Raw genomic sequence first — 15,077 nt, forward strand, 5'->3', positions numbered from 1 at the left:
ACCTATAGGGATGATTTTGTTGTCCCCATTTTTTTTATTCCAAATAATCCGAAATCCATTAATTCTTCGTTCGATGCGTTTCAAAACTTTCGCAACATATTTCAAACTCATGTTGTTCTTTTACAGATACTTATCGTCAAGATTACAAGAACAGAAATTCGAAATAGCTTCCGAAAAGTCCGAGAAAAAAACCCATCTCCAGCAGCTCGTGTGCGAGAACTACTTAAAGGTAAGGATAAATAATACGATAAACAATGGCACCAACACTTTCCCTGCACCTCCCCCCCTAATGCTCTGCGCTTACGTTTTCCTTATCGTACCAATCGGCTTGATCGTCCGCCTGTTTGTTGGTGCGGGCTTTCTCCTGCCCGCCCATCCGCTGCCGGAGCATCTTGTTCTCATCTGCACACTTGTTCGTGATGACGCCCCGCACATGGCATTCCTCCACGTTGCACTTCTTCATCACGTACTCGACAATGTCGGCCACCACCTTCGGCGGCAGAGCTCCCTTCACCGGCCGGTCCACCTCATTAATCCGGGCCGGGCACGGCCGTCCGCTGAGCGAACAGGAGGCCAGCGTTTCGCGCGTGAACAGCATCTGCAGCAGCTTGCGCGTACCGAACTTGTAGCTGTGCCATCGGACCGCTTCCAGGGCACGCTTCGGCACCAGCGTGTTGTTGCTGCCGAGCGGGACCTTCTCTGAGGTGGGATCTAGGTCTAATATCACCTTCGCCGGTTTATTTACGCTGCGGCGGACTGCCGTACTGCTGGTGCGCGTTCTCTTCCCCTTACCGCCGCCGCCGCCGCCGCCCTGTTCGGCTTCACTGTCCTGCAACGAATCGTTCCAATCGTCCCGGATCAGCTCCTGCACTGCCACCGCCGACGACGAGTTGGGGCTGGAGTTACCGATCGTACTAACGATCTCGTCCTCAAACTCCACGAACATGGTGGTGGTGGTGTTGTTAGCCGTCGATTCGGAGCACGATTTCGCGATCGAATCGTCCGCGGCGGCAGTGCTCGTCGTGTTGTTGCTTGTCGCGGCGACCGAAGACGATGCCCAGCTCTGGTTGCTGTTGGAAGTGGTGTGGTCCGGTTGCTGCCGATCCACGTCCGCGATCCGTTTTACGCTTTGCAGCTTGAGCCACTGCTGCGAACCGTTCTCTTTCAAACTGCTCACCACAATGTGGTTGTTGTTGGTGCTGGTAGTCTCGTAAGAGAAGACGGTCCCATTGCTCTCGGGCACCACATTTGCCACCATGACGTCACCCGAACGTCCCTGTTTGCCACTCGGCTGCTGTTTCTTGTGCAGCTCTGTCAGCTCCTTCCGCATGTCCGCGAGCAACGCATGCTGGTCGACCAGCTTCTCGTGCAGCTCCTGCATCACCTTCCGGTTGTAGTCGCTCTCCATCCGGCAGCTCTTCTGCTCCGCCATAATGCTCTCCAGGTAGGACAGAACGCGGGCAAAGTGTGCATCCTGCTGCTGCGAGCCGTACGCATCCGACGCCGCGCCGGTCGTTTGCGTTTGCTGATCGAACGTCATCGGCGGTGCTTCGTGGCGCGATGGTGCCCGACGATCGGCGTGCGTATAGCGGGCCATTTTCGTGCGCATCGGGGGCGGCGGCGGTGGTGACGATTCCGTTTGGTGCGAGCAGTCGGAGGAGAAGGAAATTGTTGCCTCCTCGTTGCCTGCTGTTGCTCCACTCGGCTCCTGGGTCGTGGTGGTGGTAGCGGCAGTCGATAGTCTCTTTCCAGCACTGCCATTATCCTTGCTGTTGGTGACGGATGAAACAGAATCACGCCGCTGTCGTTTACCGTTGCTGTTGGACTGTAGGATAAAGGGAAAAATGGAAGATGGTAATTCAGAAAGTTCCTTGTCCCTAGTTGTATTTTTTCCTCAACACTTACAATCCAATGCTCATCGCCACCGTACACCCGCAGTCCCGGTTTCTGGTGTGACGGTGTGAGACGATCGTTATGTTCCGGCCCTCCGTAGTACATCAGGGGCGGTAGATGATGCTTTCGCGACGAGTGCGTCTGGTTAACCGATTTCGTCATCAAACAGTTCGCTACCATAACTCGTAGCTCCTGGAGTTCGGTTTCGAGGAACTTTCTATCCTCTGTACGTAACAATAAGGACATTTTGGGTGTTAAAACTTGTTTAGATTTTACAAAAAAAAAAGATTCTACAACACTTACCCGATATCATCACGATCGTGGCCGGCATAATGTATCTTCCCCGTCGCACGTGCACCATCTTTCCCGTGTACAGTCCGGCATCTCGCTTCCGCTGCGGCCCATTGTGGTTCTCATCCGACCGGCCCTCGTGCGAAGGAATGTCCACGATCTGGGACGACTCGATCACCGTGTACGCGTTCGGCTCTTCATTGGCCGTGTCCCACTCGATCAGTGCCCAGCACGGCGGATCCACAACCCCCGCACCACCACCACCACCACTACCGATGTCGTCTTCCGTTTTGAACGATGCGGCCGTTTGCTGCTTCTCGGAGGGATGGTAATAGGCCGTAATCGGTCGGTTGCCGGTTGATTTCACGGTCTCCCCAGAACCGTTGATGGCGGAATTGCTACTCTTTAACACTGTGGCAGGCGGCTCATCGTCACACGCCGTTTTGGCGGGCTCGTACGGTGATTTCACCGCCGCGTCACGTTCCTGAAATGTGTAGGGCGCTTCCATCGTACACGGCTGCTATTTGGCACTAGCTAGCGATGCCACTGAAGAACGAAATGGTAATGACACAAACGCGGCCTTTGCAACAAAACGAATGATCTTTTTTCCGTGAATAAGCGTTAACGCATTACAAAAGGCAACTCGCACACACACACACACACACACACGTACTGTACTAGGAGTGAACAAATAAGAAGTGTGATGTGTTCCCCCTTTCTGAACTCGTTTTATACACCATCTATGGATTGCTTTGACCCACTGCATGCGGTTGTGTTAGTGCAAGGTAAGGGATTTTTGCTCGCAGTTTTATTCTTATATACCACCGGGGTACGATATGATCCTTCCTCAGTGGTGGTAAAAAATCTCAGTTAGAATCTCCTTGTGCTGCTGGTAGTGAAGAAAGAACCTGGGTGGCACAGGTAGTAGGAAAATACGTTGCAAAGCGAACGGCTGGGTAGGTAGAATCACGAAACTGGGAAAATAAGGGACTTGCAATTCTCCATTCTCCTTCCATACCAACGAAGCACACGAACCGGTTGCGACAGAGCGAATGCAGTAAGAATCCTGCATCATTGCGTCCCTTTTCGTACGGGTAAGCCCGAATTGAGGGTTGTCCCGGTGAAGGTCCCTATTGGAAACATAAATTACCTGAGCTTTTCTTAGCTCTTGCTGTCTCGGTCTCTTTCCCGGAATGGAACATCTATATCGTGTCCTTTTCGTTTGGCTGTTTCTGCTATTTCCCACTTCGTTTGGTAAGTCTGTGTATTGGTATTTCTTTGTTGTTTTTACAATTGGGTGGTAGAGTATTCTTATGGGTAATAAATTATACACGCACAAAAAGGTTTGAACTTTTACCACGGTCTGCGACGTAACGAAGATATTATTAAGATAGTAAGACAATCTTTCATTTTTGTATGATTTAGGACAATATTTATTTGCACGGGGTTCCCTCCTCCCGTACGCTTTTTGGGACGCATTGTATGCCGAGAATGTAATACTTTGGAAATTTGAAACCTAATAGGTAATAATTGCATATCCTCCTAGAAGCTAGATTTTAAATGTAATCTCTGCGCACAGCTTAAAAGGCGTTCGTGTGGTAACTGTATGTACATGTGTGTGTGTGTGTTTTTTTTTTTCTAACGTGCATTGTGTTCCGCTTGTTGGAACATTTTCAAACTAGTTAGCCACTCTCCAACTGGTTCATCTAATATCATTTGCTGTACTTAGCAACGACCTCCTTAAGCAGCGCTTGCTGTGAGCTGGTTAAATCCTGCCGCTCACACATCTCATCCCGCACCGCAATCAACGAGTCCACATCCTTCGCTTGACACGATACGACGAGCGACTGTAGCAGAAAGACGAGCTCCTCCGGCAGTGGGACCGGCTGACCTCCGTCCGGTCGACTCGACTCCCGCCCGGCATCACCGACGGTGGAGTACCGCTCGATAAACTTATGATCGTACCGCACGGACGGGGGCAGCTGCAGCAAACACAGCAACAGCAGCCGGGACACCTCGATCCGTCGCATCACGTCCTGATACAGTGCTTCACACTTTCGCTCGGTAACGTCGTCGTAAATCTCGGACAGCTTCTCAAACGCTCCGACGTAATCGCGCCCGGCCAGACTTTCCTCCGCCGACCGTTCCAGATCGGCGATTCGATGGCAGGGTGAGCTGAAATCGCTCGTCAGCTCCACGCTCGGGCTGATTTCCTTCAGCTCCCGTATGATGGCCGCTCCGATGACGGATTTGTCGGGCAGGCGGGATAGGGCTTGCGTGTAGCAGCGGAACGCACCCTCGTGGTAGGCGTGGGCAATGTTGCTCACCCGCAGACGCTCCTGCTTAGCGTCCGCGGTGCGGAAGGATCGTGCCGCACGGAGCAGTGCCTCGACCTCGCCCGTATCGTTGCCGATAAGCTTTTCGCATTTGCTCTGGCCGATGTAACATTTCGCTGCATATTCTGGCTGGAATGCTTCGTTAAAGCTGTTCGCTAGCGCACCGAACTCGTCCGAAACTTCCGATACACTTGGTCCGAAGCGTCTGAAAAATGGGTTTTTGTGCTTTGCAATGAATGTAGCAGAGGAAGTTGTTTTTGGGGCGAACGCACTTACTTGATCAACACTCGCTGTATCTTCTTCAGCTTGTTGCATGTCGTTTTGTACTGATAAATCAAATCAGAGCTGGCCATTTTATTTAGCAGCGGCTCCGAGATGGCTCGATACGACCGAATCTATTCACTCGCTCGGTGCAATTCTGATTGCTTCAATTGCTTTTTCTTGTGTTTTTTTTTTGTTCCCCAGGATGATGTAAACAAACAGCTGTCACTGGGCCATTGCGAAAGGAAAACAGAGAAACGTGCACCGAACCGATCGTACCTCTCGCTGGGAGCGGGCAAAAAGTTAGGAAATTCTGTGTAAGTATCTAATTGGAACCTGTTTTTCGTGCATTTTAAAGAAAATTGAAGCCATTTACATTACTGTGAAGCATCGGAAAGCACAGTAAAACGTCTTGTTTGGACGTTTCCAGCACTGCCCCGTTTCATTGTTTATGCAATCTCTGTTTCAGCTCCGGTCGTTCCAAGGAGAGGTGAAAATGCGACACGCAAAGTTCATCGCACGCACGGTGCTGGTGCAAAACAACAACGTTGAGGAGGCATGCCGAGTGTTGAACCGCATTTTGGGCAAGGAAGAGATTTTCGACCAATACCGACGCACTCGTTACTACGAAAAGCCATTCCAGGTACGGTAATCCAGCTCCCCGGCCCGGTCCCAACGTTGAGCCGGTCCATATCTGTTGCTGAAATTTCCTTCTGATGTATGATATTTCTGTTCCAGACTCGACGACGCATCAACTTTGAACGCTGCAAATCTATTTACAACGAGGACATGAATCGCAAAATCCAATTTGTGCTCCGAAAGAACCGGATCGAGCCGTTCCCGGGATGCAATTAGTTTGATCGGTTACAAAATATATTTGCTGTAGTCTGGTGAAGAGATCGTTTGATACGTTTTTTATTAATTAGAATCTAGCTGTGAGTGAGAATTAAGCAAGCACAAGCGAATACGATTGTTTGCTTTTGGTCAATAATTTATTGAAAAAGTTGTGAAATTGTGAAATATTTCAACGCGCCACCCAGCAAGAACTGCATCCGACACATTGCACGAGCGCTCTGAGAACTGAAAGCGGTACCGTAAACCAAGCGACCCGGGGCGGCGATGTCAACTGTCAAACAGATGACACGACAGTGTGGGAGCGAGCAGGCAACAGCACATAAAAAAAGAGGAGTCAACTTTTCTGGGACCGAAAGAAGCGAAAATTCCGTGCCGATCGTGTTTGCGCTTTCCTGGATTTTTCACGCCAGGTGCAAAGAAAAGTCGGAAAATTGGGTGCACCGTGCAGCTACACCGTTCGCTACACAAGCGCACACACACGGCCGCCTACGCAAACCGATAGATCCGGTGCAGCGAGCGTGATTAGCTTTCATTTCCCCCTCCCGACACTCTCTGCACGGACCTGGAACTGCAACGCGTTCCAACCCGGGGGTAGTAGTAGTGGTTGGTTGTCCCTTGGCCTGATAATTGGAGCGGTGCCGCCGACCGTCGAACGTCCTCACGGTATTGACCGACCGCGAAGACCGCATTGAAGACGTCCTGGTGTTTGTGAGTGTGCTGCTGTATTGCTGGAGCACGCCAAGGAGACGGTTTTTATCGTATCTTTGAAGCGAGCGTGTGTGTGTGTATGTGTCAGTGCAGTGTGTATGTGTGTGTTGATGTTGCGGTGCGTGTGGTTGTGCGTTAGTAAAAAAAGTGAATCCAAGTAGGCAGGGCCCACACCAAAAGCGGGGGTCGTGCAAAGTCGTTGTCCACAAGGCCCCGTTGTTCGTACCATCTCCCCACGGGAGCTGGCAGAAGTTGTGTGCGTGGAAAAGTGTTTTTATAATTAATTTGTTGGTGCATTGAAGTAAGACGGGCGGCAACGTCCTCGAGACCCCACCCCCTACCAGCGACACACAAGGGCTCTCGCGAAACGCCGCTGACGATCGTGAGATCACGCGAAAGGAGTGGCAGCACAAAAAAAAGAAGCGCCGAAATTGGGAAGTGAAGCGAAGGAAAGTCCCATCCCTTCCCGGGGTTTAGCGAAACCAGCAAACAAGGCAAATTTGACGTAACTTACCACCACCATCGCAGGGGCAAAGGCAGTTTGCCTGTTTTGGATGAGCAAAAATGATTCTGCTAGAGATCAACAACAGAATTGTGGAGGAAACGCTTACAGTGAAATTCAAGAATGCAATCGCAGGGTGAGTAATCCGTCGCCGCGTACGACCGACTAATCGTCATCATCATCACGTCATCGCCGGGCATTGTGCGGCAACGTAAACTCCCTTCTTTTCGCTTCTTCCCCCCTCAATGGCTACTGGGGATGAAAGCATAAACAAATTGCTAAGAGGCACTAACCACATTAATGAGATTTGTTTGCAGCATTGAAGCGCGGCAGTTGTTCCTGCACGGGAAGCATAATGTTGCTGGCCTAAAATGGAAACTTGTCTCTCTTCGTGTTGCTGCTACCCCGTGTTTTCTGCTCGGTGACGCATCATGAGTGCGTTCCGCAAGCATGAGTCTTTAGAAACAGCCTTGCAAAACCCTCCAACAGACACGTTTCGCATGCACAGCCTTCCTCCTATGCTTCCGATGTCATCGACTGTGGACGGACCGTTTGGCTCTTGTTTCAAAAGCACCGAGCCAACACCCTTTCCGAGGCAGATAAATGTGCTGAAGAGACAGAAAAATACTCTGCGGTGGTTGCTGTTATCGCGCGCGCTCGCCCGCTTATCGGCGCAATTTTTGGCCGCTTAAGTCCACAGACGACGACTACGACCACCCGACACATACACAGAGACTAGTGCACCGTTTGAAAAAAAACGCACCCCATTCGATGATGATTTTGGGAGTAGGGGGGAGGGGGGGGGCTTTTTTGGAGTGTGATGATTATTAATGCTTGCCTTATCTTTTCCCCTTGGCCGTCCACCATAATCGCCCCCGGCAAAGTTGCCTTTGCGTACTGAAAATGATGGCGCAAGTGAATCGGCTCTGTAATGGTAAAGGGGCTAATGAAGTGATGTTTTAAGATTTTCATGCATTTTGTTTATTGATGCATTGCAGAAGTGCATGTTTATATTTCGTGCAGGATGCATTTTAAATATAGAATGCGTTCGAAAGGCAGGAGAACGAATATTTGCCCGTCTACACACACACACTAACCATTGCTCGCTTTGTGGGGTTGATCGTGGTTGCCGTTTCCATATCGAACCGTCATTGTATCTTATCTTGTTAGGCAACTTCGTCGCAATTTTCGTTATCGATGAAGTGGTGGTGTCACACCTGCATTTACACTAACACTTCAAACCATACTTGGTTTGGTTTGTCCCCTTGAATCCATTTTCCATTTGCTTTTATTTCTATATCAAATCGACAAGTCAGCAATATTTATGTCTTAGTTTGAAATGAAAAATCATAAAAAAACGCAATGTACTCGTTACGGTGAAACGAAAAGTAGTTGGTGTAACAAAATAAGCAAACAAATAGGACATTTCGCGGCTTTATGCCCTTTTGCAATCAAGGTTTCCTTTCCTGTAAACAACAAATTACCCTCAACTGCAATTGCTGCAATTCACACAAATGCTTCCACACTACAAAGAATTCCCCATATGATTCATTTAACTCCCGCGCGATAAGTAAAACATTTGTCAGCGCCCCTCGAACAATGTCATCGTCGTCTTGGTGACGGGAAACTTTCCCCCGTCCTGAGCGTTTAACATATCGTCTCGTTTAATTCGTACCCATTTACTGTCGTTTTGCTTGTCTCTTCCGGACAATATACATCTCCAATGTACTGATGCATTGCCTCTTTTTGTATATCTTCTCCATTGTAGGAACAAGGCGGAATCCATCGATGTGACGGTAGCAGACTTCGATGGAGTTTTATTTCACATCTCGAACATAAACGGCGATAAAACGAAAGTGCGAGTAGGTATTCCTGTACTGTATGGACGTTAAAACTAGCCGACAGAAAAAAACAATGTTCCACAGCAGAAAGAAGCATAAAAAGAATACGTACCCCCCCACCATCCCTCAAAAAGGGTAAAAGTAGAGCAGCGAGGATGGGGACAAAAATTGAGACAATATGAGGACAGTGGCCGAAGCGAGAGCACCATTATCCAATTGATTATCGGCAAAACTACACATGTGTCTCGACGCACTCCGTGTCTCCGTGTGGCGCGCGCGGTGTTCGAGTCGCTCGTTCGACAAGTAGCGTGAATGTCCTTGTGGCGGACTGATGCCAAGAAGCGATCCAAACGAACGATGCCAAACGCGCACTAGGCCTGTTATCATTTGCTGCCACTTTTGTTCGTTCGCTGCTCTCTCCCGTCATTCAGCTATCTAAAATGCTACATGATTGTTTTATTTATTTTGTTGCTGCTTGTTCCCGTTTTCTCCCGCAGACGAGCATATCGCTGAAATTCTACAAGCAGCTACAGGAGCACGGTGCCGATGAGCTGCTAAAGCGCGAGTATGGCGACCTGCTGGTAGCCCCCGAAGACGGGTACAACGTGTCGGTGCTGGTCGATCTGGAAAACATACCGGAAAACTGGGAGGAAACGGTGCGAAAGATCGGCCTGCTCAAGCGAAACTGCTTTGCGTCGGTGTTCGAGAAGTACTTCGACTTCCAGTCGCAGGGCGAGGGCGAAGGCGAGGGCCAGAAGCGGGCTGTAATTAACTATCGTAACGATGAAACGATGTAAGTGTGGGTTGGGAGGGTTTAGAATCGTACGCCATCCTTTCGTTTTGAACGTTTTAGCTAAATTGCCTACTGTAGAATGGTCAGGAAGTGGTGAGCCTTTCTGAGGGCGAGCAAAAGGATGGTGAAAGAGAATTGTTGCATTTGATAATTAAAAACATCTTCTTCCCACTTCCATTGCAGGTACGTTGAAGCAAAGCCGGACCGTGTGACCGTCGTGTTTAGTACGATATTCCGCGACGAGGACGACGTAGTGTTAGGGAAAGTGTTTATGCAGGAGCTGCGCGAGGGCCGAAGAGCTTCCCACACGGCGCCGCAAGTATTATTCTCCCACCGGGAGCCACCGCTCGAGCTGGCCAATACCGGGGCACGGGTCGGCGAGAACATAGGCTACGTAACGTTCGGTAAGTGATTAGGCAAGCCGACGGGGATTTTGGACTCGATTGAGTGCTTTATTTCGACAGGCTATTTATCGATTTTTTGGCATTTTTTTTCTCTCTTGCAGTACTATTCCCACGGCATACTGCGAAGGAAACGCGCGATAACACGATCAATTTAATTCACATGTTCCGTGATTATTTGCATTATCATATTAAGGTATGTTGGACAGGGAATGGGGAAAGCAGTGCCAAACCAAAGGCAGTTGGTGATTAATGTTATCTTTTTTATAAACTACCTCCCCCCAGTGTTCGAAGGCATACATCCACTCCCGAATGCGGGCAAAGACGACGGAGTTTTTAAAGGTGCTCAACCGTGCTCGACCGGAGCCCAAAATTACGGAAAAGAAAACAATAACGTAAGCATTGTAGATTTGTTGATACCTCGTGGGTGGACCACATTGTGATAACCGTTTTTGTTCATACTTTTACATACTTTTGCAGCGGCCGAACATTCATCAGAAAAGAATGATTCTAGAAGTTGTCGGACGCGTCTAGTTGTTAAATGTGTAAGTATTCAAAACGAACCTAATAAAAGGAGGAAAAGAGACGGCACGAGAAAAGCGCAAACGGAGGGAAAACCGATGGCAGGAATCCCAACTGGTCTCTCTTTTTTCTGAAGGAAGTGTAAGTGTAAAGGAAGTGGGTTTTGGGCAAATTCTGCTATCGCGAGGACAAAACAGTGCAGTGTCCGTGATTTGGTAGGAATAAAACCAAACCACCATCCCCACTCTTCTTCGCCGAAGCATCGTAAGCAAATAAACCATTTTCAAGCTGGTAACCGATTTGTTTTCGACAGTGTGTTCCTCTTTGGTGGATTGGGGGTACGCACACCTACCCATAGGGGTAGGAAACGGCCAACGAAATAGTAATTGTAAGCCACAGCAAGAGCAAATGGTGCATAGGTGTGTGTGGTATATATAAGCTAACATCAAACAAATCCTAGCCTGTTACAATAGAATTCTAAACTTCTCACCCGAGATAGCCCGAGAGAAAAAAGGGGATAAAGGCCACCACAATTTAGCCTATTACACAGTTTGACACACATTTGATAGTTAAAAATTAGTCGAAAATATACACTTTCGAACCAACCCACATACCCACATGCCGCAAAATGGATGCTAATTCAAACACACCATTCTAAGATAAAAAAAACAGTCAGTAACATTCATTCTTAATCGTCGCTGCCAATGTGAAACAAAACAAGAAAAAAGCTGTATTGTGTAAACAAATAGAACTCAACAAAAAAACGTTAGGAAAAGAGGGCCAAATGTAAGGACACTCCTTTGCAGGGGGGAGTGGGCAATTCTTAACGGCTTTGCAACAAAACAAGAAGAAAAAGTGTAGAAGTGGTTCAATTGAAAGAGAAAAATAGAGCTACGCTAGTAAGGAACGGGGAGGGCAAGTAAAAAAATTACAGTATAAGCTAAGGAATAACTAATTTTATAAAAAGAAAGGAAGAGCAAAATTTAAAAAAGAGGGCACGAGTCAGACATGGCAAAAAACGCGTGGTGAACGGCATAAGAGAGTAGAGTAAGAAGACGCATTTATCCGGAAGCCACACAGCGCATGCAATGCCAGACACACACACACTGCTAAAAACTAAAATCGCACAAACGAACAGAACCACAATGTTCAATGCTGCTTGAAGTTGTGGGCGCTGTGGTTTGCTCTGGTTGGTTCGGACAAAAAGGGGGGAAAAGGGCGAGAAGCAGCAAAGAAAAAGAAGAAGAAGAAAACGGAAGACACACTAATCAATTTACTAATCAATTGCGAATGAGATATCAAAAAGGAGAGCTGTAATGGACGGCGCGTGATCGTTTGTTACAAGAAACCGATCCGTTAGAGATGATGGCGCGAAGGATCGATTGAAAAAAAAAATGAAGCAAAAGCTAGCACATTAATAAGCGCATTAATAAACCCTCCATTAAGAGCGGTCCCTAAAGTCCGAAGAGAAAAGGGATAACTCTTCTGGATAGGAATTAAAGCAAAATGAATGCAATATACTAATCGATTGAGAGAAGAAAATGGTAGTACTAAAATCGAAATGGACGAGAGAGAACGAGAGAACAAGTTACGTGGGGCATAGATTGTTTTCCTCATGAAATTTTACCAAACTAAACACACAAGAAAAACAGCCGTTGTTTACTATTAACTACTACAGCTAATATTATTATTACCTAGTAGCCTTTAGTGCGAAAACACCGTCGGTGAAGTGAAACTGGAGGGAAAAACATGACTAGAGAGAGAGAAAGAGAGAGACGAAATGAGTACTAAGAACAAGCAAGCCTAGCAAACGAGCAGATAGTTAAGAAATGATCCTCATTTATAGGTAGCGTTCGCGTTTCTGGTAGAGAGAGAGAGAGAGAGAGAGAGAAGAGTAACGGTAGGATTGGGTTACGGGGGATGGCCATTAACCTGGAATCGCGGCGATCGAGCTTCTAATTGCGGTTTACTGTGGTGATGATGATGATGATGATCGGTGGATCATATTCTTCCAGTTGTTTGTAGTGAATGTAGAGTGAGAGATGTGCGTGTGTGTGTGTGTGTGTGCGTGTGGTCGTGCCACCCAAACCACGGCCCCCGGAGTAGGAAGGGAGGAAGACCAGGAGCATTACTAAGAGTGAAATCCTGCAGTGCATTTATATTAACTTAGTGGGGCAAACAGGCAAACAACACAACACACCACAACACCATTAAACCAGGCAAAGCGAAGCCAAATACCATGCCCTTGCCTTGCTTTTTGTGTTTGGTTTTGCTCGGTTTCCCGCTAGCGCAAAGGTCCCTTTTAAAGGGTGCTGCCGTTGCGGGCGGGGATAGTACTCCCTGCGTAATGTGTTGTCGCCAGCCAAAACACTCCTCCCTCCCATGGAATGTAAAAAGAAATCCATCTCCCTTCTACTATAGCTAGCTAAGCGAAAGGATGGCCACCACCACACGCCGATATACACAAAATTGACTTTTTGCGGGGGGGTTTGTGCGGACACACATGCCCAAGCCCGATTTTACCACCCCAATCTTAAAGGCAGTAGCGAATTCGGGCCCCATTCGACAAAACTTCCTACATCGGATAGAATGTGATATCCTCCTTTGCCTGCTGTAGCTTTCCGTTGCGCTATCAACGGTGTGCGTGCGTGTGTGTCCACCTTCAAGCTCTCGTTAATATCCCTCCCAAAACCAAGAAGAAGAAGAAGAAGAAGAAGAAGAAACGCATCGTATCTGGTTTGCGGTAGAGCAAATGCTTAGGAAAAAGTTAATAATCAAACTTCGAACGTGTTTTACATCCTCCCCCCCAGAAATCAAGGCTCTCTCTCCGACAAAACCTAACAAGTGTGTTTCCACTTCAAACCGGTACTGTCGGTCGGCAAGACCCAGACCGAGACACGGTGGATGTAGGGGCAGAGAGGGGTTAAGATTCCTCGAAACCTTGTGCAAAAGTGAGCTCCAAAAATGAACTAAAAATCGAGAAAACCGAAAAGAATGCAACCAATCTTCAATAAATCCAACAAAACAAAGCAAAACGCACGTGAAACTCGATGGATGAGGATGGAATGTGGTCGTTGCGGTGGGTTGGTGTGAAGCAAATGAAAGAAATGTACATTTTACATCGAGTTGCACCCCTCGACCTTTTTGCTGGCTGGGCCACCGGAAGTCATCACTTTACTGAAACGCATCGTATCGCTTTACATCGTTGGGTGTATGGCCGCCTCAATCGTGTTTCAGCTCTGCAAACCGATGCCATCCCCCAGTCCCCTCCCCCCACCCTTGACATAGGTCATCGTGTCGAGAATGTGTCACTTCCTGTTGAACCACCACCGACCCCGTTCTCCTCCCGATATCGACGATGATCTAAACATGTTTTTGAATAGCAAACGTTAAGATAGGGAAAGCTCATAGCGCGCCGTCTGGAAAGGGGTTGAGGATTGGGGCAGTTGATAAGGGTGTGGCTGGGTGTGAGGGGGTGGGTGTAATAAAATGAGCAGCAGGTGGGACACTCCTTAATTCCACCAACCACCTCGGCCTGAAGGAAGGGCACACCCTGTTGCTGCTGGCGGGCGCGAAAAGGATATGAAATAATAACCCGAACCGGACCGAGGGTGGCGTTCTCGTTCGGTTCGGGTGTTGGTGTGTCCGTACACCCACATACACGCGGGAACGACTTTCGCCTGGTAAAGGCGTACGCTTCCCGCAGGCCGAGTTTCAGTCGTGTGGCTTCAACCGTCCCAGTCGATAACGGTTTTGTGTGCGCAACCAAGTCCTTCCGTGTCTTACCTTTCACTAGTCCAGCAAGTCCAGTCCCCCCTGTGACGCGACATCACAGCGAAGAGACGATGGGCGACGAGATGAGTGTCGAGCAGGAGGCGGAAGCGATCCTCGAGGCGGAAACGAGCTTCGGGATGCGCGTGTGGCATCTGCTGTTCCTGTCCTGCGGCTCCGTGCTCGGCGTCGTCATCATGCTGTGCTGCTGCATCCGGTTCCGCATACCCCGCACCAAGCAGGACATCGAGGCGGACTACCATCGCAAGAAGCTGACGCGCAAGTTTCGCGAGCGGCTGGACTGCATGAACAATGCGGACATCGACGAGATGGACCTGATCAAGGCGCTCGAGCGCGTGCGGGAAGAGTACGCGGCGGAGCAGGAGCGGCAGCAGGCGGGCAAGGAGGCGGCCGAAAACAAGGACAATCAGGCAATCGTGACCGTGTGCGATCAGGTTTGAGGCGTGTGGTGGCGGGGGAGCACGTGGGGTTAGTGAAGGTGAATTATGTTTTAGTTCCTTGTACTTGAGCGTATTGGCTGATAAGGTTTATATGTAAGACAATTGGAAGCACTTGATGAACTCGAATAGTTTTAAAATTGATAAAAATCAATTGGAACGTAATTTGATAGAAAATTGACAGTATTTATCGGCATACTTGTGTAGTAAGCGGTCATACGAGTTTTATCAACATTTTCTTAAGTTTTGATACTTATTTGAATGCTGTAATCGAAGAAAAATAAATTTAAATAAAACTAATTTCGTAATCGTTAATCGACTAGCCGTTTTTGAAAGGGAAAATGCATCATGAGGGGATTGAATGGCGAATAATATTTAATAATCGAACAATCCTCGGAATACATTACCAACAATTGAATTTTCTTTCTTCCTTGAGCAATTGCTG

General features: G+C 48.3%; 5 protein-coding genes across 5 annotated transcripts; 3 read left to right on the forward strand and 2 right to left on the reverse strand.

Annotated features, from left to right (window-relative positions):
* Positions 1-14: 14 nt before the first annotated feature.
* On the reverse strand, positions 15-2,768 carry LOC120958468 (uncharacterized). The gene is made up of 3 exons (XM_040381310.2): positions 2,197-2,768; positions 1,906-2,117; positions 15-1,825 (listed from the first exon to the last, which is right to left on the reverse strand). Exons 1-3 carry the CDS (start codon positions 2,690-2,692, stop codon positions 287-289), a joined length of 2,247 nt encoding a protein of 748 aa, XP_040237244.2. The 5' UTR covers positions 2,693-2,768; the 3' UTR covers positions 15-286.
* Positions 2,769-3,606: 838 nt separating this feature from the next.
* LOC120958471 (40-kDa huntingtin-associated protein) lies at positions 3,607-4,973 on the reverse strand. Its single transcript, XM_040381312.2, has 2 exons — positions 4,797-4,973; positions 3,607-4,725 (listed from the first exon to the last, which is right to left on the reverse strand). Exons 1-2 carry the CDS (start codon positions 4,871-4,873, stop codon positions 3,897-3,899), a joined length of 906 nt encoding a protein of 301 aa, XP_040237246.2. The 5' UTR covers positions 4,874-4,973; the 3' UTR covers positions 3,607-3,896.
* A 13-nt stretch (positions 4,974-4,986) lies between these two features.
* LOC120958473 (28S ribosomal protein S21, mitochondrial) lies at positions 4,987-5,676 on the forward strand. The gene is made up of 3 exons (XM_040381315.2): positions 4,987-5,098; positions 5,251-5,424; positions 5,520-5,676. Exons 2-3 carry the CDS (start codon positions 5,278-5,280, stop codon positions 5,634-5,636), a joined length of 264 nt encoding a protein of 87 aa, XP_040237249.2. The 5' UTR covers positions 4,987-5,098; positions 5,251-5,277; the 3' UTR covers positions 5,637-5,676.
* A 193-nt stretch (positions 5,677-5,869) lies between these two features.
* On the forward strand, positions 5,870-10,698 carry LOC120958470 (probable actin-related protein 2/3 complex subunit 2). The gene is made up of 7 exons (XM_040381311.2): positions 5,870-6,982; positions 8,615-8,708; positions 9,185-9,480; positions 9,664-9,884; positions 9,986-10,077; positions 10,167-10,276; positions 10,362-10,698. Exons 1-7 carry the CDS (start codon positions 6,909-6,911, stop codon positions 10,387-10,389), a joined length of 915 nt encoding a protein of 304 aa, XP_040237245.2. The 5' UTR covers positions 5,870-6,908; the 3' UTR covers positions 10,390-10,698.
* Positions 10,699-10,793: 95 nt separating this feature from the next.
* On the forward strand, positions 10,794-14,947 carry LOC120958472 (transmembrane inner ear expressed protein). Its single transcript, XM_040381313.2, has one exon. It carries the CDS (start codon positions 14,249-14,251, stop codon positions 14,633-14,635), a length of 387 nt encoding a protein of 128 aa, XP_040237247.1. The 5' UTR covers positions 10,794-14,248; the 3' UTR covers positions 14,636-14,947.
* The last annotated feature ends 130 nt before the right edge of the window (positions 14,948-15,077 follow it).

Source organism: Anopheles coluzzii, chromosome 3 (assembly GCF_943734685.1).
Source record: "Anopheles coluzzii chromosome 3, AcolN3, whole genome shotgun sequence".
NCBI classification, from domain to species: Eukaryota; Metazoa; Arthropoda; class Insecta; order Diptera; family Culicidae; genus Anopheles; species Anopheles coluzzii.